A 20,322-nucleotide genomic window follows, 5' to 3' on the forward strand; every position below is an offset into this window, starting at 1 on the left:
TGTCAACCACTTCGTCAATATCAAACACTTGGCTTCGTTTGCGCTCCGAAAATGCCTTTCATATTAGACTCTGCCCCGTACAAAGTGCCAACCCCGAGCCTCGCGGACACCATGACGTCACTGTTGGAGCAGTGAACTAAAACAATCAACCTCACTCCTCTGCTCTTGCTCCCCGACCGACCGCACCGTCTCATCTGTGGCGTTTACAAACCCCAGGCTCAGTTGACAGACGCCAGCCAGGAGCTGCATCACTGTGTGTCTGTCTCCGTCACCCATTCTAGCGCATAAGGGTTGCCGCCGCTCACTTACAGTCCAGCCCCGGTAAACCAGAAGAACAAGAAGAGAAGCGTAGTTGCTAGTATAGCTTGAGTCCGACAACAGGAAAAAGCATGTCTGCTAAGCCCGGTGAGGAGCTAGGCTCGGAAGGGAGGTGGTTTGGGGATGACTATGAGAGGAACGGCCTGTATGGGAACACACCGACCCGGTTCGGCGAGTTACGTGACGAATTGAAGCCGAGAGGCGGCGAGGTGGCGGGCGACCTGGATCAACAATTTCATCCTTTCCAGGACGACGGGAAAAGGCCTCCCGTTGCTATGGAAACTGCATCTACAGGTAAACCGGGCAGTTATCGCAATTAAGTCTTGATTTTCAACAGTTTATAATTTTTTAAAACTACATCAGGTTTCATTTGATCCGCTGTTAAGAAACCCACGTAGGTAGGTAGGAATGAATAAAGCGAGGGAGCAAGCGGCCGCGTTCATTTGTCACGGAGTTTATCGTTACGACAGACGTCCTGTCTGTCAGCTGAGTTAAAACTTCTGGGTTTGGAAACAAGAGAAACAAAGGTGCTAGCGAGTAACTTGCACAGGGTGACAGTAAATCAAGCAGTGACGCTGGAGTAAATAATATGAGACATCTGAAAAACTAAGTTAATTCAGACAAGAGATTTAGTCCCTGACAGTTATGAAACATCAAATATGGCCTGCTGTTCTCCGCACTAGTCCAGACAGTTCTTTGGCTGATGAAAATTGAGTCTGTAGGGAGGATTCAGATGGGATGAAGCATGCATTAACAAATAGCCTGTTGAACTTTGAATGGTCTGTGAACCCTCACTGGCACAATTGCTGTACCAGGCCTCACATGTAGGGTTGCATATATATATAATAAAATACCTGCATTGTGGATATGGTGAGGTAGCAGGATGACAAACACACCGCAGGCCTAAGCCCTGTAGCCATTGACTGGGTAGGAAATAAACTACAGCTAACAGAAAGAGAACCCACTAATCCTACTGTAACAGAATGATGACAGGATTTCTACATCCCTGCTTTGGTATTGTTGATGATATAATTACATTATTGGAAGCTGAAGGCAGTGTTTTTGTGGGAACATCTTGCAGACCTCAGTTCTAAGACAGTCATTCTCCTAAGCACAGCTCAGCTCATGCTGCTATTTTTAATCCTGAAGGGACAGGACTAACTATTCGCTTGGTGAGCAAAACTAGAACCCTGCACTTTCATTCACGAATTCACTGAAAAATTCACGAGATGATGTTTAAAAAAAAAAAAAGGGCTGCCTACTTTCCTGTCTTTGGTGTTCGGGCCTTTCTCGTCTTGCTGGGAGCTGCTACTCCAAAACAAGAAAAAGAAAAAAAAAAGCATATATTTTTGGTATGTCTGTTAACTACAGCAGCATTATGATTGCATAAATTGGACTTTAATCCTTTGGGGCTAGGAATTTGGCATGAAAGCGCAACTATAACATTTAATGCTGAAAGTGTTGAAATGGAAAAAAGCACCACAAAATTTACATAACCTTCAAAAGCTAAAAATGATCTGCAAGAAGCAGACTGAGTATAAAATATATGTGAAATGATGAACTGGCTAGTTGATGTTTGGCCTCACTTTACACAAAAAACAAGCTCTGCTTTCATAATAAGGTGTCAGACAAGCTCAGACTTGTGTATTTGCATGCACACACACAAACACACACAGATTATGTTTTGATTCATAAAAGAGGAAAGGATGGCTGTCTTTTACTGCTATGACTCCAGCTGAACCATTTCCATACTGGTGAAATAATTCACTCTGTCACTTATGTTCTTGGTGGGAACAGTACAGATCTCATCTCATTGAGCAGATCTCATGGACGTTTTCCTCTTGACCAGACATGTTATGGTCTGGTCTGATCTTTGTCAAAGACGTTCAACAGCCTCTATTAAACGCATTCTTCGTTTATGCTTTGCTTCTCATCATCACAAAATATTTGAAGTTCTGGAAAAGAAGTTTGGCCTTTGAATAGCACAAACTGTGAAATAGTATCTCTTCAACATGTCTAGAATTGCCTCGCTAGGTAATCGATCCATGTCTGACCTAAATCTTGTTCACAACAATGATCTGCCCACAGAGCGCCGATAATGCTGATTTCAGCTATATTAAATTACCACAGGGCAGAACCTTAGTCTTGGATCACAAACAGTGCAGTACAGTATAGCCTCTTTTATCCACAAAAGTCTCCAATCCTGTAAGGGTTTCAAGAGGCTCGAGAAAGAAAGTTGTGAAAGATATTGCTGTATCATGACCAGGTCCTCTGTGAAAATCCCAAAGTCAGGTTTGTTTTTAGCACATGGTGTGCCTGCCATCTTCCCCTGCTCTCTGGCATAAAAGAAACCAACTAAGTGCATACTGTACACAAACAGTGACACATCCTTTTTCCAACAAGCCCTTTCTAACTCCTCACAGTACATTATAATGGCCACTTTATCGTGTCCTGACAACATGCATCAGTCACAAGAAACAGTCCAGACCCTGACAGGTGGATTAGACTCGAGTCTTTCTCTGTTTCAGCATGTCAGCAGTGACAAGGATGAGACAGCATATGTCTGGCTCCATATCTCTCAGATAGAGAAAGCACTTAGTAGACTCAGCTGGACTGCATAAGCCAGCCCAGTGCATTTGTGCCTTTTAGTTGGTGCGAGCTCTCCTTCTGTCCCCTGGGGGGGGGGGGGGGGGGGGGGGTCTCGGTCTTTTCAGACTAGATGATAAAGATGCAAGATAATACAGGGGTGGAGGAGGAGTAGGAGGAGTAAAAGAAAGGCGAGGCTGTGACAAGAAGGCCGATGGTTGAAAAATGGTTAGACTGGAAATGGAAAATGGAAGTACAACAAACAGTTCTTTACTCCACATTTAATTCAGTATCTTCAAGATGTCAGTGGTCAGCAGAGCAGCTCCCAGATGTGAGTCAGTGTCTGCATGTTTCCATTAGCTATTGTGGTTAAAATATGTGGTGAAAGCACCATAGGTAATTAAATGAGCCTTTAATTTATACAGAATATACAATGATTTGGGCCTCATCCTATGTGCTATCTGTCAGGTTTCCAGTCTCATTCATCTTCATCCATCTCCAGGACCAATTAGCTAATGCTGAGGGATAAAGGGACAAGATAAAAGTGTGAAGTGGCCTCGAAAAAGCTCCACTGCAGGAGACAATAACAAAGCATGACTCCTGTTGTTATAGCTATGAATCATAATTTCGCATGTATTTTAATCCCTTGTGTTTACCCTGAAAACAATTAAAAGCCAACATGTGAAATATGATGCTATGTTTATGATCTCACTGCCCCAGTCCAGCTCTCTAGCCTGTGGGCAGAGAGTAATCCCTGAGCAGAGTATTGAAAAACTTCCCATGGGATTAGCGCTACTATCAGCAGAGACTCTTAAAAACAGCACAGTCTATCAAAATATCTTTGTGTGGGTTACTGAAGCCTATGCATGCCTGCCTTCCCGCCCGCACCTGTACTCTTTAATGCCAAATTCTGTCTATAGAATATAATTGAAATGCCAATTCAGAGTCACACTAAATTGACAGCTTTGACCCAAAGTAGACATCTTGCAGACACTCAGTCCGGATCCTCCCACGTCCTCTCCGTTCATCCATAAAGCTCTGTCCAAGCAAGAAAAATACGATCAATACAGGGGGAGACAGGTACTTTATGTACCATGGCTTCAGAATCTGAATGAGGACAGATTAGCTTTTATTTAAACTGGCTCTACATTGATTATCGTTGACAAAGGCTGCAGGAACAACATTTGGCCTGTGTGGTCTTGAGCGATTTTTCTAAAGTATGGCAGATATACTTATGTTTCTTATAGTAATTGTGTGTCTTCATTGTCTTGGATCAATGCAGCTCTGCGCAGTTGATTTCCTCAGCACAGCTGTTCCCCAATCGACCTCTGCTAGTAGTTCTGTTGTACCTCACTTCGCACTATAGACTGTCTTTGTGCTCTCCATTTTCTTCCTCTTTACTGACATTAAAAAGCGGGATAGTTAGTGACTGCTATTCATGTATTTGCTCAGCCAAGTATATTGTAATGAATACATTAAAGCCAGAGACCATTAAGACTTGGAGCGGTGCTTCACTTCAGCTGTGACAAATACAGTAAGCAAGGGACTTATTAAAGGAACCTCATATTATACCACCCTCCAACAGAGTCATGTTATGAATGAGCATGATTGAGTTCTGTCATCCAGATTAATCATAAAAGGCAAATTTGTAAAATTCTTCATGAAAGTAGTTTTAATGTTAAGATTAATTAGAGTGTTAAGTGTTTTTGACATCTAAATTTTTATTTTGTAGATGTTATTTATGCTCAGGTGTAAATGAACAGCAAATTTAATTTTGAAATGCAACAATATCAAGGTATTGATACAGTTAGCGTGGTTTTTATAACATGTACAAAACTGAAGGGACAACAATAGTTACAAAATAATTTGTACTTATACTTTCAAATAACACATTTATGTGAAAGTTTATAAACAATCGTTCATTGTTTCATAATATGTGTACAGCCATTGTTGTTCCAAGCTCCAACTACTTATATCTAAAATGATCCACAGGATATTATTTAACGTCAAAGACATAAATGGCTTGGAAGGAAGTACACCGATGGATTACTTTCCACATGGTCATGGGGTGAAAGACAACTCCTGAAAGGTAACACCGCAGTCAGGAGGGTCACGGATGGGGTGATGAAATCATTACAGTGCAGCAGATCCACAGATGTTTAAAAGTGCAGTTGAGTTACTGCTGGGATTAGTGATGCGTGTGCTGGGACAACGCTGACTGACAGTGATTGTTCCTTTGATAGACAGTTTGTGGAACCAGCAGCATCTTCTCTGTTTCTGCACTGGACTGCTGGCTGCAAGAAGCGAGTCAATGATGTGATGTTCTCAAGTCGAACAGATATTTCTTCAGTCGTTTTTTTTACATCCCTTTCTATTGTTCACATTAGTTTAATCATCTTATTCCACAGTGAATAACTGCAGTGAATCAGTTAGCGTCTTAAAGCGAGTAAACCCAGCTGCGCATGCAGCTTAGCCAACCCATAATTTCAAAGTGTTAATATATTCATTTCGCTACTCCAGCTCTTTTGATATCGTCTGTGCTCACATGTTTTTGTTCTGTATCCAGATAATTAGGAGCCCATGCCTTGGTATAGCACAGATTGTCAGGCTGCATTAGTTTCGGAGCTGCAGTGGCTACACAGAGGACAACAAAAGGACTGGCGCTTCATAGCACATCCACCAGGACTTATTTATTTAACTGCACCATCCTTTCAGTGGCATGATTATGTTGTGTGGCGGCTACAGTGTGAGCTGAGAATTCCTCTGTTGTCACATCCAATCCCATCTGAGTGCAGCAAAGCATTTGTTTCAGCCCTGTGGGGGTTTTTCCCAGAGTCCTGGTGCTGTGCCGTATCAGCAGACTCAAAACACCCTCAATCTCAACACACCAACTTTGTCAAGTAGCTGCTCAGTTAAAGACAAGAACCTGGCCTCTTCATCACTGCAGATGCTTTATGCAACTGCTGGTGAGATTATCTGTCCTGTTACGTAGAATGGTGGGGGGTGGGGGGGTTGCCTACAGTCAACAGGATTACTGGCAGTTCACAGCACCAGAGATCACCTCTCTTCACAGTTTTGTAGTGGCTCTGAGTGCTTCCCACATCTGTACAGTAGTACAGTGAATCAGTGAGTGTTAGATTGTGATGGTGTTGCCAGGGTGACGGCTGATGGGACCTATACTATGCTAGTACACTAAGAGGATTATACTGTATATTGGTTCGCTTTAGCAGCACATCAAGGGCATTCATGTCATTAAACCAAACTTGGCTCAACAGCTGTGCCCATCTTTGTTGCATGCTGGTGGGATCCAGAGGCACTTCAGATGTTGCTCTTTCAGGCATTCGAGCCTATTAAATATAAAATAATCTGAAGCTCAAGAGTGTCTTGACTTGCTTTGCTTTTCCTCCATGTCACCCCTCCCCATGTCCCAGCATGGGCGTGCAGTGCTTATGCCATTGTACTGCAGTATGATGTATTGTTAATGACTGAGGGAGCAGCAATGGGAAGGACAACAGAAGGGAAGGGTGGTGGGGCTTTTTAAGAGGAAGCAGAAGGGAGGGACGGGACGTCCTGACCTGTTCGGTCTTCTGTCAGTCAGTCTGCATCCTCCAGAGCTAACCCTAAGGCTGCTATTTTAAATCCCCCCCCCCCCCATCCAGCCCAGCAGCTGGACCCAGCCTATTTATAGTGCCACCACTGCCCTGGGAGAAGCAGGGCTTGAGAACGGGGGAGGAGCTCAGTTTGTGGATATATAAACTCTGACTTGTACACACAACACAACATAAATATTACTATCACATGCATGGTGAAGTATAGTGTGTGTATTTCTGTGTCTACCCTTGTGTATTCGTGTAAGAACAGGAGGCAGTGTGTTTGTTGGCTGAGTTGCATGACTGTAAGGCTGGAAACTGGACATGAAATCAACAGATTGGAGTTCTTGACCTTGACTTCTGACCCGATGATTTAAAATAACATCTCTATCAAGTGTGTCTCTTCCTGTTTTGCAAGTCATATGTAATATGAGCATCCTTACCATTTCCCCGAAGCACTAATAAATTATGCCGTGAGATGCTGAATGATATTTTATGGCAGGGCACGTGCAAAGTCACAGATAACACCAACACAGTCATTTTTGAAATCATAATAGTGGCAGAAAAGCTGTTAACACTACAATTATATCACTGTAACTATTATTATTCCAGTTGTGTGTGTGTTTGCCGTTAGTGTGCAGTGTTTCAAATATTTATTTTATCTGTCATTCAAGACTTTTTTCAACCTTGTCAAGACTAGCTTAAGCGATTTACATTTTGGAGATGCACATACAGTATATTGTGCACACTTTATCTATATGCATTCATTTTCATAACGCTGATTAGTCAGGGGAGACACCGGATTAGTGATTACAGAGGAGAGATGTGACTACAAAAAGCCATTTGCCTGCATGATTTAGAACAGACTCTGGTTGTGACACTGTGGTTTTTTTGGGGTCTGAACAATCCCCCTTTGTCCCGCACCGGGTACAAGTACCCTCTGTTACTGCTGCCTCACTGATCTTCACAGCCGAGCACCCAGTCTGACTGTGCTGCTCTCACGGTGCCACAGCCCCTCTCCCTGGCAGCAGAGCCAGCTGAAGCACAGCCTTGTTTAACTGGATGTTTTCATTAATCAGACAGCTCATGATTGTGTGACACAGAAAGTGCTGTCATTCTTCCTTGTCAGTTTTTTTGTGCATTTTTAACCTCACTGAATTTTGATCCTTTCTCTTCCTGTCAACCTCTGTAGATGACCCTATGTCTGGCCTGTTCAGAAAGCCTATGAATGATGATGGTGATGTCTACACTTCCCTGCTATCAAATCAGAGCTTCACATCAGGTCGAGAGGACTCTTACCTGTCAGACGATCTGAAACAAACCAAGCCTTCCTCTCATTCCTCTGCCCTGGATGACTTCTCCAGCGACACCTATAGCTTCAGCTCAAGCACCAAGATGACTTCCCGCCTGGTTGATGACATGCCAAAATCACTGTTCAGCTCAGATAAGACAGAATCCTACAACTACATGGACATCAGCCATGGGGATGAGCGTCATGACCAACAACAGGGGGCTCTACACAGCCTGGTGGACACAGGACCAAGTGGTCGTGAGTCACTGGGCAGCTACATTGATAAAAACCCAGGAAGAGATGAAGATGATGAGGAAGAAGAGGAGGAAGAAAACCTAGGTCCAGCACTGGGTTCCCACTCTTTCCCCTACGTGGAGGAGCCATCAGATGAAGAGCTGTCAGACTACCGCTCCTACCGAAACCTGGGTGGCACCCCGCAGACAGCCAGCCCAGTGAAGATCACCCTGACCGAGTCCCAGCCCCCAACCGCCAAGACTGAGCCACAACAGCCACCCCCTCCAGTCAGTCTGTCTGAGCGTGAAAACGTCCTGAGTGTGGGCTTACAGGGGGTTCCCACAGTGACGCTATCAGAGCCAGAGGATGACAGCCCTGCTTCCACTCCCAGTGCTTCACCGACACGTAGGCACAGCACACACACAGAAACACCTGTCATGTAGTCAGATATAGGAGTGGGCGATTAAAATCTTCCATCACTGTGTATGCAATTTCACATAGAATTTTCTGGAAACTCATTTGAAACACTGTTAAAATAGTAGCAGCAGCAAAGGTAGAGAAAACTGAAAATGTCAGCAAGCTGTTACATAACAATAAATATCTAAAGTTTGTTCATATTAGTTGATATTAACCCCCACAAACTACTGGGCATACCAGACCTAGTAGGGTTGTACTGGGGTCAATTTGATACAACGGCTTTGATGCTGCCTAAAATGCTGGATCATGTATCAGCAAGTAGATAAGTCTACACACTGATTCGATACCACATAATTTATTAGCCCCGTAACAGGACCCTGCTACTTCCCAGAATCATATTGTAAACCTGTATGATGCAACTTAACATATTTGTTTTCTACTACACAAGTAGCCAATATCCAGCATGTCAGCAAACTTTCTCTAGATAATAAAAGAGAAGTTATGTGGCATTCATTCTCTCCATGTATTTGTTCATGTTTTGAGTAATAGCTGTTAAAGTTTTTATCAACTCATATGATCAAGTATTAACTGGTATTGGAATATCTTTAGCTGTGACAGGAAAACCCATAAGTATATTGAATTGGATGTTTTACTATTTATGAAGCCAACATTTCATTTAAGAAGAGGATTGTGTTATTTCTATTTTTCAAAAATTACAATCTTGCTTTAAGTTATGTGTCTGTAGTCTAAATTTGTAATGAAGACATTAATGCCCATTTCTTTCTGCATTTCTTTGTCAGCAGAAAAAGAATTCCCTTCCCATGACATGTTCAAAGCAGACACGATGAAGCCGGCAGCTTCCAAAAGTCCTCCAAGCACAAAGGCCAGCAGCAGGGAGCATGATGGCAGCAGCGCAGAGTCTGGAGACTCGGAGATCGAGCTGGTGTCAGAGGAGCCTCCAAAGGCCAGTAGCAACCCATTTGCTCAGCCACCTACAAGCAAGGGCACTTTCAGCCAGCCTAACAACCCCTTTGATAACCCCCCTGTCGCCAAGGGTGGTTTTGGCCTGGCTGGCAACCACGCTCCACCCACAGCCTACAGCATTCTGAGGGAGGAGAGAGAGGCAGAGCTTGACAGCGATCTCTTCATTGAGTCTGCGTCTGAAGAGAGCCCAAAGAGAGAGCAGGGCTTCAGTGGGCCCAAACAGGGAGTCAGCCCTCCCTCTCCTCTGGTTCCCAGCTCCGTCTCTCCCCGCAGTACGGCTGAGGCTGCGTCAGCTGAGCCCCTGATCACAGAAAAGGTCAAGACCCCAGTTAAAACAGAGGAGGATCGCCTCACCAAGCCCAAGCCTCCGACTGCTGCCGTGCCCCCAGAGGTGCGATCAGAGAGGCCTCTCCAGGAAGACATGCACAAGCACACCGATGAGGGCAAAGGAGACCCAGGAAAACCTGCAGCATCAATCTTCTTGGGCTTTAACAAACAAAAAGGTCAGTCTTCACAGTCTTCATTTTCTCTTTTGATCTTTCTAAGGGATATATATTTCAGCTCTACACAAAAATGTAACAATGCACATTGTTACTGCCTCTTTGTGGAAGTAATAAGATTTCCCAAAACGTGTGTAATCATTTCATTGCTGCAGTAGTTTCACCTTAGCTTATAAGCTACTGTATGGAAAACTGGCTTTCCAGTGCTGTCAGCTTGTGGAACAAGTTGTGTATGCTGATGTGTCTTCATGCACAAAGTGAAACAGCTATGCCATATGTTCACAACTTGATGTAAACTGAAAATTAGTGACAGCACATTTCTAATCATATCACTAACACAGTTTTTGTTTGTGTCTACTTCCTGCTGGCTACCTGTATGGTGTGCTTAAACGCTGTTTAGTTGACATGGTGGGGGACGTAAACAAGATTGCTGATGGAACTAAGATGTTCCACTGCTAAGTGTGAGTGTCTTTGCAAAGGGTGGGTGGGATGTGCTTGTGTTGTACTTTCATGAGGTCTGCTTCCCCCTGGTGGTACATTTGAGAAAAAAAAGCAAAGTGAGGATGCATTGATTGATACTTATGGAAATGCGAGACGAGTGAAACCCGTGAAGCAGCTACCACATCTAACCTGGGAACATTTCTGTCTGCTTCAGTGGAAACAGTACAAATAATGGAATTGCAGATGCTGAGTACTACCACGATGTATCTTGACAACATCTGGCTCCTTACATCATCCTTTAACATGGATTAGATAAGTCAGACATGTCAGTCGCAGTCTGCAGGAGATCTAAGCTGCACATTTGGATTTGGTATTTTGACTTCTGCTGGCTGTCCTTGTAAATAGTGCGTTTACATAATGCCATGATATCAAAACTGGGACACATCCCTACTTAGGGGCTTTGAAGGTTTTCTCTTAGATTTCACATAATTACAAAATTGGGGGGTGGGGGGGAATCACATCTGAATGGATGTTGTTTGGTTTTGACTTCAGAAAGTCAGGTGCATGGGTTTTCTGGAACTCACAGCAGCTCACAACAGAACGTGGCAATCAAGATACAAAAATAGTTAGAAATGTTTTAATGTAAAACACTAGGAGCTGGTATGACTAAACAGAAAATAAAAGAGGCTCTCCTCATTTTGTTTACGCAGACTGCAAGAAGGTTCTGGAAACCCACAAAAAAAAGCAGGTCACGTGTGTTTTTTCCCCCACCACCACTAGAGGTCGTTGTGCACCTTTGCTCCGTGGAAGACCAGCAGATACTGTTCTCATCAATTGGTGCACTTCCACGCCAGTTGCCATAGCAACAGTGATGGGAGAGCATGTTCAGTCTGGTTCAGAGAAATCTGCTTTTTTTTTTGTTGTTGGCATTGAAGCTTGCCATGGCTGCAGTGAACAGAAGGTGTGAGGCGTGGCTGTCTGTGGGGGGTCAGCTTTGATGGGACTGTAAAATTCTGTTAGCCCCAAACTATCAAGCAATTATTTTCTGCTCACTGCTGACACCACAGTGACAGTGCTGTTTCTCTTGCGTTTCAGTCACAGTTCTCTTTACAGCTCCATCCGCATGACAAATATATTCTAGGGAGGAAATCACAAAGCACAAACACATCCTGAGGGTACTAAACAAGAAGCATTGCACTGTAATGCTCAGTGGTTCCCGTTATGAATTATTTAAGTACAAGCACTTAGCCTCTTCAATTATCAGCTAGTCATAGTGGAAACAGCTATTTGTATCTCTGAATAAAACCTTAAACATTCTTCTGTGCAAATAAAGAACAACAGAGCTGGATGTTTGCCATATTTTTCTCAGCAACATGGTCTCATTTTCAACCTTCAGAAAACATTTGCTATTGCATCAGACTTTTAAAATGACTGCTGTTCTTCTTTTAGTTTGCACAGAATGCCATAAGCCTGTATTACTAACTGCACGAATGAATATGGTTCTGTTCCAAACAAGCTACAATGAAAGCCACTTCCCACTGCTTTTGCCCCATTTTGTTGGGGCTTTTATTGTGAAAGCTGGTGTACCTTCCCTTTCAAGAAAAAAACTGTCTCCAAAGATCACCACTCACCCCCTTAGGCTCTTAATCACTGCATGGATGGTTTGCTGCAGCAGCAAATGTGGTATGGTGTTTACAATTTGAACCCCCCCCCCACCACCACAATACCCCTCCCCCAGCACACACGCACTCAGACACATACGCACTTTCCCTGCTCCTTCTGTTCTAGCCAGCGCCGCTCCACAGCATCAGTCTGTGTGCTCCGCGAGCCGGCAGCACCTTGGAAACCTTTCCTCCCTCCCTCCCTTCCTCCCTCTCTGTCATCTCTGCATCCTTTTCAACCATTCATGCCTTTCTGGGATGAGTGAGTGAGTCGGTGCTACCGAAGAGGGAGACAAAGAAGAAAACGGGTGACCATAAAGAGAAAGAGAACAGGGACATAGCTGATCACCAGCATGCAGGCCACTGCAGACGTGACCAAGAAGGAAAGCTCCTGGAGCAGCTGGAAAGGCCAGGGTACTGATGTGTTTACTGTGATTAAGTCTGTGTTTTGTGACTGTGAGAGGTGGACTGTTATCTCTGCATGTAGGTTAAACATTCAACATACTATACTGTAGGTGTGTATACTTGCGTGTGTGTGCTTTGCATGTGCACATTAGCTGTCATTAGCTATTATTTGTCAAGAACAAAGAACAATGTTAACCTGAGCCTCCGTTCACACTGACACACCCTAACGACAGATCCTTTCTACTGCGTGCGTGTGTGCATCCGAGAAAAAAAAAAAAAAAAAAACAAAGAGGAGGGGGGAAAGTGACAGACATTGGTGGGTGTGATGGAAAAACGAGTGTATACACACCAGAGTGCTGGGAGCCATCTGTTTTGGGTGCTTGCGAATATGGATGCCAGTGTTGTGCTGTGGACTGAGGCGTGTCATTGTTATCGCGCTCTCCATTTTGCAACCGTGCAGGGGAGTTGGTTTTATATGGCGTATGCACTGTTTTTGTGTAACGAGGCAGTCTGAGCATCCGGACGGCACTGACAGACTGTCTCCATGGTAACCAGGGCACACCCATCCTGATTACATCAGCCCTATCTCCTCGGCTGCCATGGCACCTTGCAGAGACTGGGCCCGGACAGGAGCATCCTCTGTCTGTCTGTGTCTATAGCATACAGGGCTTTTACATGGGGCCAAGAGAGAAAATGGCGCGTCTTCCTCCACGCTTGTTGAGGTTTATTATCTGTCATCTTTACTTATTTGGCTTAGCGGTGAAAATACAATAGAGTGGTCCATTTAGTGTGTCCCTAACAGAGGCAGTAACAGTCATTGATTGTGGGTGCGCAGCTTTGCAAAAATAACCTTGATGATAAAGCCCCATTTGTTATTACTCTACTGAATCATTACTCACTTCATTCGGACAAAATGAATCTCTGAGACTGTGTAACACAATATCCCATCTAATGGAAGCCGCCTCTCATTAGAAACGCATCAAATTAAGCTGATACAGCTAGCACAGTGAAGGATGAAACAGATTTACTTTCTGTATGTGAATGTCTGCACCTTGATGCTGTAGGACGTTTTATGTTTAGTCATTTTCATTGCACATGAACAATACTGACTCACTGCCACCAAGCTACTCAAGAACTGCCAAACAATGATGCAGGCATATCCAAAATTGAGTCATGTGTGTATGATTTATTAAAATTATAAATGGCTCCTAATCAAGTGGCTACTTTTATCATTCAAGTTAATATACATTCTTAAATATAAGGCCATCCATAATCATGGACATCATATTATAATTTAGTAGTTTCTCAAATACATCAAGTAAAGGCAAAGCTTAGTTCAGCTTGTCAGAAAATGGTCTGATGTACTCACTGTCAGTGATACTGATTCATGCATTAATATATTCAAATAACTTTACTGATATAAAGATGTCTGAGAGAAGAATCGGGTGTAGATATGCACTGAAAATGGTTGAAACTTTTTTAGTGCTGTTGTGATTCAAAATTCTTTTATCCATGTATCAATGTCAGGTGAGTAACTCACACCATCTTATATCAAAAAATCTGAACGAGCCCTCGGAACAGAAATTTGACATTCATACTCATCATGTCACACCTGAGTCTGAACATGTCACATCCAAATCCAGGTTCCAAGTGTGAGACTCAAATTCCGAATCTCAGCTGTTGGCACCAGAAGTCCCTTTGCATGTTTGCTCACTTTGGCTGATAGCTTGTTTGAGGCCACAAGGATGTCTTCAGTGATTTAATGAGGTCAGACTAAACTAGTTTCACTACAGAAAAGGGGGAGGGGGAATCATATTATTGTCACTGGTGTTAATCATTTGCTCTGGTTTTTGCTGGGTGTATCAAAATCAGGAGTCATATCAACAAACAGAGCTTGGCAGGCTGTGTTCATAGTTCTGTGTACTCTGATTCTACATCCTGTGTGGGTTTACATCAAACTGGCATACAGATCAGTTTTTGCTACTGACAAAAAAAAAACTAACCGGGCTGCATTAATGTCAATATCACGTAAAGGTTTGGATCATATGTAAACAACTGAAAAGTCACCATGACTGTTGTCTCATGTAAACAAGCAGCACCACACAGATTTTATTAATCAGTCAGAAATCAGACTAAAATATGGAATATTTTAGTTTGATTTCTGACTAAAATATGGAATATTCTGAGCTTGTAATGTGGTACTATCAGTTTAGCCCTTAACTTACTTTTCACTATTTTCTTGACATGAACTTGACCACTTACGGGCCTTGTGTTAAAACTGCCATTGTCCTTTTGTACTCCACAATAAAGGGAGCGGCTGTCTTCACATGTCAGGGTGTGGAGACACATAATGTGCTGCTGATTCCCCAGGTTCACAGCAAATGAATCTGTCTCTCTGTTCCCATAGGGAACGCTGTTTCCCCTCCCTCTTCCTTGTTCGTGCCCCTCCCTTCCTCCCTCTCTCCATCTCTCAGTGAGTGGCGGGGAGAAAATGGAGCACGGTAACTATGGTAACTGCATCAGGCAGGTGCTCGGCCAATCCTTGCCGCCGAAGCATTTTAATGGAGCAGGAGTATATGGCTACAGTCTGTACAGTTTATTAGCTTTCAATGTTACGATCTCATCCTTCATCACGCACGTCAAACGAGACAATCTTGACACATAAAAGAAATTTCTATTTTGATACACTGACTTTTATTTTAGTCGCGGCTTGACAATCTCTCACGTGTCAGGAGGGCTGCGCTTAAAAGCCCAAACATAAAAGAGCTCACAGAGGGGGAGATTGTGTGTTAGTGTTGGATTGCAATGCGATTCTTTGGCAACCGCACCCCACAGATGCCCCCCCCCGTCAGTCCCCTTACACAGGAGGATGCTGATTTGCTGGTGTGACTGTGGCCCCTCCCCTCCTGTGCTGGGGGTGGGGGGACTCCCCCTTCAGAGCTCTCCTTTTGTCCGTGGATAAAGCAGCTGCCTCTTTCCCTGTTCAGCCATGGGAGCCGCAGGTCAGTACATACTTCTACTGCACTAGCTAAAGCTTTTCAGTCTGCGTGCAGTCTTTGCGGCACATCACAAGGCACAGTCGCTGGTCAACACCTCTCTCTGGTTGTTGATGTGTCTGTGTGTTGTTACAGCTGCTGTGTGTGATACCTGTGCCTCTGTGTGTGTGTGTGTGTGTGTGTGAAAGAGCATCTCTATTCATATCAGTAGCCACATGGACACTTTGTCACCAGTGGCAGTAACAACAGCTTCAGCGTGGAGTGGTGCATGTACAGCAGCTATGGCACATAAATCCTGTTCCCACTGATTCTGAATGAGTAGTGTCTTTGATTTGATGTTTGGGGGGGGGGGGGGGGGGGGGCTAACAGGTGCTGTAAGTCATAAGTTGGTTACTGACAAGGAAAGACAGATTACACGTTATTTTACAGTATAGGAGGAGTAAGTGTGTATGTGTTTGTAGCCGACATTCACCTAGTCACAATGACTGTTACCACCCAGGTTTAGCTTGCCTTTTTGGCATCCACAGATGCCTTTTAGTGGAGAGTAAAGATGGCCGTCATCACTATGCTGCTCACAGCTCCACGGCTAAAATTAGAGCAGGCAGGCTGGCGGACAGCTCAGAGAGGAAGAGTAAGACACCCGAGAGACCAAAGCCGCGATTCTCTCTTCCCAAGTTTACATTAATGTACTGCTCGCCTCCCCACAAGACTTGATGGATTTCCGGGTACCAATAGCAGTGGTGTCAGTGGTGGGGGAGGCAGCCGTTTCAGGAGAGGTGTAACAAGCAGCCGACAGTTCTCATGGAAACAGGCCCATGTTTCCAGCAGACACAAATGACTGCAAGCAGAGCACCGTGTCGGCCTCTGGAGCTGTAACGGTAGACTGGCCTAATCCTCAGTTTTCATTTCTCTCTCATCTTTTCTAGTGGCTTTATATTACAGGCCCCACCACCCACAGAAGTGAGGAAATGTTAGAATAAAAGGAAAGTTGTGCAGCAAGATGTACAAGTGCCAGAAGGCATGTTGGTTGTTGTACATTTCAACAGTTTGCTTCTGTAAGTGTGAGACAATTCGGGGGAGTTTTGCTGTTTCACTGCACTATGAGACACTGCAATGAAGCATCGTCATCCTTCATCACTGACCAGAGAGAACTGCTCGTCTGGCCAGGTCACATTGAACTGTTATCTGCAAACTGCTGATAGTGCTTCTATTTCTGCCGCTGCCTTCACCGAGCTATGGGTCAATCATTAATTCAGTTCTGAGAGCAGCCAGTGCAGGTGTGCTTACGGCTTTCTCTGGCTGGTTGTACATATGTTTGTATACGTGTGAGACCAGACCAGGTGTCACTGACGATAAGTACACGTCAGATGTATATACGAAGTTGGGCAACACAGAATGTGGCATCGCTTGACAAACAAGTCAGCTGTTATCTTCTGCAAAGGCTGCTCTATACACATACAGAGTAAAGAAACCAAACTGACGAATCGTCACTCAGACACCTTCAGCCCTGCGGCTCACTCTAAGCTAATGAAAAGCTAGGTTAGGAAGCTGGGTTAAAACTGGATCACACGACAGCCAACGCTCTCCGAGGACGTCAGGTTGTGAACAGCTTCCAGATATTTGACCCAAATGTGTGGTGCGTAGCGAGCAGCAGCCTAATCCACTTTGAAAAGGATACAGCCACAGATGATCAATTCTGCATGTCACAGAGCGAGAGGTCACATCATGCAGGTTGTGGATCCTAACCCTGTTTGTCCTTCTTCTGCCCTCCTCCTCCCACCCCACAGCGATTGACCTGCTCTACTGGAGGAATGTGAAGCAGTCGGGGGCCGTGTTCAGCAGCGTGCTTCTGCTCCTCTTCTCCCTGACCCAGTTCAGCGTGGTCAGCGTCGGAGCATACTTAGCCCTGGCAGCCCTCTCTGCCACCATCAGCTTCAGGATCTACAAGTCTGTGCTGCAGGCTGTGCAGAAGACCGATGAGGGACACCCTTTCAAGTGAGTGAAACCGTTGAATGAGACGGTTTATCAAATTCATTAAAAGGTCTATGACATTTACTTAACAGAGTATATTTTGTGTTAATGTGTTTCTGACCCTGTGTTTGTGCAGATCCTACCTGGAGATGGAAATCGCTCTGTCCCAGGACCAGATTAGTAAATATGCTGACAAAATCCTTCTGTACACCAACACCTGTATGAAGGAGCTCCGCAGGCTGTTTCTAGTACAAGATCTGGTTGACTCCTTGAAGGTTTGTCTTGAACTCGTCCTTTTAGCATCCCTAGAAAAGGATGACAATATCAGTTACTGCACCACAATCAGCTGCTCTGCCTCTTGAGGTCACTAGTGGGGCTTTGTGACTCCAAAACAATCTGGTAATACATGTATATGCTGTCAGACATGCACGCCACAACATGTTGTGTGTGTGTGTTTCAGTTTGCCGTTTTGATGTGGCTGCTGACCTACGTGGGCGCTCTCTTCAACGGCCTGACGCTGCTCATCCTAGGTGAGGTCATCCCAGTTCTCACTCTGCTCCTTTTTTTTTTATATATATTTTTTTATCTGCAACCAACATTCAGGCTCTGCTGTTGACTCACACACCCACTCCAGCATTTTAGTCTTTTATGCATCAGAAGTTCAATAATCTTCAGAACATGTGATGAACAACACTGTGTCATTAATGAGAAGTGCCACATGTTCTTATTACCAAATTAATTTATTAGACATGTTTTACTTCAGGCCAGGGTGTACAGTATCTGTGTACTTTGCCAGTGTACACTTGATACAGGGTCCTAGTCAGAGAAGTATGTTTCTGTTTGTGCATATTCCCTCCGCAGGTCAGAATACTCTTAACACTAACCGTTACTCTCTCCGTGCCTCTACAGCTGTGATCTCCATGTTCACCATGCCTGTGGTCTATGAGAAACATCAGGTAGGAATCTGACAACTTAATTCAAACCTGGTTTAGAAAATGTCAACCAGTATTTAAAATCAAAATTTTCCTTCTGTTTTCAGGCACAGATTGATCAATACGTGGGACTAATACGGACCCAGGTCAACTCGGTGGTGGGGAAGTGAGTGTCTGCTATTCTTGTTTAGTGTTCACTTAACGATACATGAACAAATTCAGCTTCAGGCACCATGTCTGAGCACAAGCCACACCAAGAGGACCACAAGCAGTACACCCTGTCCACAGATGCAGTGAGGTGGTGTTACCAACATAGCAAAGCATTTCCTGCACCTTGTCTGAGGAACACAACTGAAAGAGCAGCGCTTGCTGATTAGAGGCACCGATGTGCCCTTGTGCAAGGCACTGAGCCTCATTAACCCTCAATCCTCCAGTGCAGCTGCTCAGTGCCCACAGATGAGACTGTAGTTGTACTGGTGGGCCTGCCAGATCTCCCCTTTTTACCCCAGCACCCTCCCATTTTGCTGTTTCTCCAGGGGAAGTCTCGCAATTTGCATGGCTCTCAGGTTGCCAGATACACAACACACACACACACATATATTTACAATTTCAACCCACAGCCTGATTCTACTTCTGCACAGGTAGACAAGGCCAGTTAACTTATCATTAGCTTTTGTCAAAGTGCCAGGATACTCCAACTGAAAAACCTAAAAACCTAAAAGTTTGAACCATCAAGTTAATTTAACATAAATAAAAAAAAGCTATAGATGCTAACATGTTGCACAAGGTCAGCAATGGAAAGAAATTATCAGTTTAATGGATGGAAAGGGACTAGCCTATATTCACCATCTCTGTGTCAGAAAACTCCAGAGTGAAGTTTGTCTGCAGGTGCTGGAAGGGTCAGCTGATGCCAAAATGCCTGCCTGCAATTGTTTGGAACTGACCACCATCCTTTGCCAATTTTAGGAACATTTAATTTGTTGGTTCTTGGGACTTCCATAAAAAGAAAGAGTATAGAAACATCAAGAGGTCAGCATGAGCTCAGCTTAATCTAGAATAAATATCTTGCTGGACACATGGTTATTAAAGCCTGTTTTCTCTGTTCAGGATCCAAGCGAAGATCCCCGGGGCCAAGAGGAAGGAGGAGTAGACCTGTCTGTCTCACCGTGAAGCTGACAGCCGAGTCCAGCTCAGAGTCAGGCAGCTCGCTCACCGTTGAAGAGCCTGGTCGTCATCTGTGGGGCGTAGTGCTATGTCATCTTGGTGTTCTCTAACAGCATCCACTGGAGAAGCCTTTCACCCTGTCTATAGCAGTCTTAACACTAACACACACACACAGTCACACGTACATGATCCTGTTTCTAGGTAGACAAGTACAAAACTCGAAAAACAAAAAGAGAAACTGACTTTTTTTGTGTTGCTTATTATGAAGTGCATGAAGTTGAGCCTTGGGTAAATAATATTTGATATCTTTTGTGAAGTTTTCAAATCACGCTACATTTTTGCTTAGCAGTGCTTACCACAAACTGTATGGTTTGGCACAAAAAAGCTAAATGCCCTCAGACGTGCTCTGCTGCCAATGTTAAATACTGCTTCATGTTTCTGAGTTAGCAGAAGGGGCTTCTCTCAGTCTATGTCAATATATATAAATATCAAAAATGATTTCCTTTTGGTGTTTCCAAGCACAAGATAATTTAACAATATGCGTCTTAGATGTGGTAATTGTAGGGTTTTTGCTTTTGTATAACCATAAGGAACAATAAACACGCTCATGTTTTAGGTACTGTTGTACAACTACTACAAAGACGAGGAGTATCTGGTGATTTAGCTTGTTTGAATAACTGTCCAACTTTGTACTATGTTCAACTATACTCTGTAGTTCTTTAGACCCTGGACTCTTTAACTATTTGCACTTACACTATGTATTTAATTACAAGGATAAGAAAAATAAATGTACCTTGATGTATAACATCTCCACAGCCATTTTAATGGAGAG

General features: G+C 44.0%; 1 protein-coding gene across 4 annotated transcripts; it reads left to right on the forward strand.

Moving 5' to 3' along the window:
• Positions 1 to 3: 3 nt before the first annotated feature.
• On the forward strand, positions 4 to 20,297 carry rtn1a (reticulon 1a). 4 transcript variants are annotated; one of them, XM_046412101.1, is made up of 9 exons: positions 4 to 612; positions 7,687 to 8,424; positions 9,237 to 9,923; positions 17,211 to 17,418; positions 17,531 to 17,669; positions 17,855 to 17,924; positions 18,304 to 18,350; positions 18,434 to 18,492; positions 19,434 to 20,297. In XM_046412101.1, exons 1-9 carry the CDS (start codon positions 390 to 392, stop codon positions 19,474 to 19,476), a joined length of 2,214 nt encoding a protein of 737 aa, XP_046268057.1. In that variant the 5' UTR covers positions 4 to 389; the 3' UTR covers positions 19,477 to 20,297. The 4 variants fall into 4 exon arrangements, with proteins under 4 accessions (XP_046268057.1, XP_046268058.1, XP_046268059.1 ...); XM_046412102.1 differs by having other exon boundaries at positions 8 to 612; positions 9,240 to 9,923; XM_046412103.1 differs by lacking the exons at positions 4 to 612; positions 7,687 to 8,424; positions 9,237 to 9,923 and adding an exon at positions 12,144 to 12,436.
• Positions 20,298 to 20,322: the final 25 nt, after the last annotated feature.

This window comes from Scatophagus argus, chromosome 15 (genome assembly GCF_020382885.2).
Source record: "Scatophagus argus isolate fScaArg1 chromosome 15, fScaArg1.pri, whole genome shotgun sequence".
In the NCBI taxonomy this organism is placed as follows: Eukaryota; Metazoa; Chordata; class Actinopteri; family Scatophagidae; genus Scatophagus; species Scatophagus argus.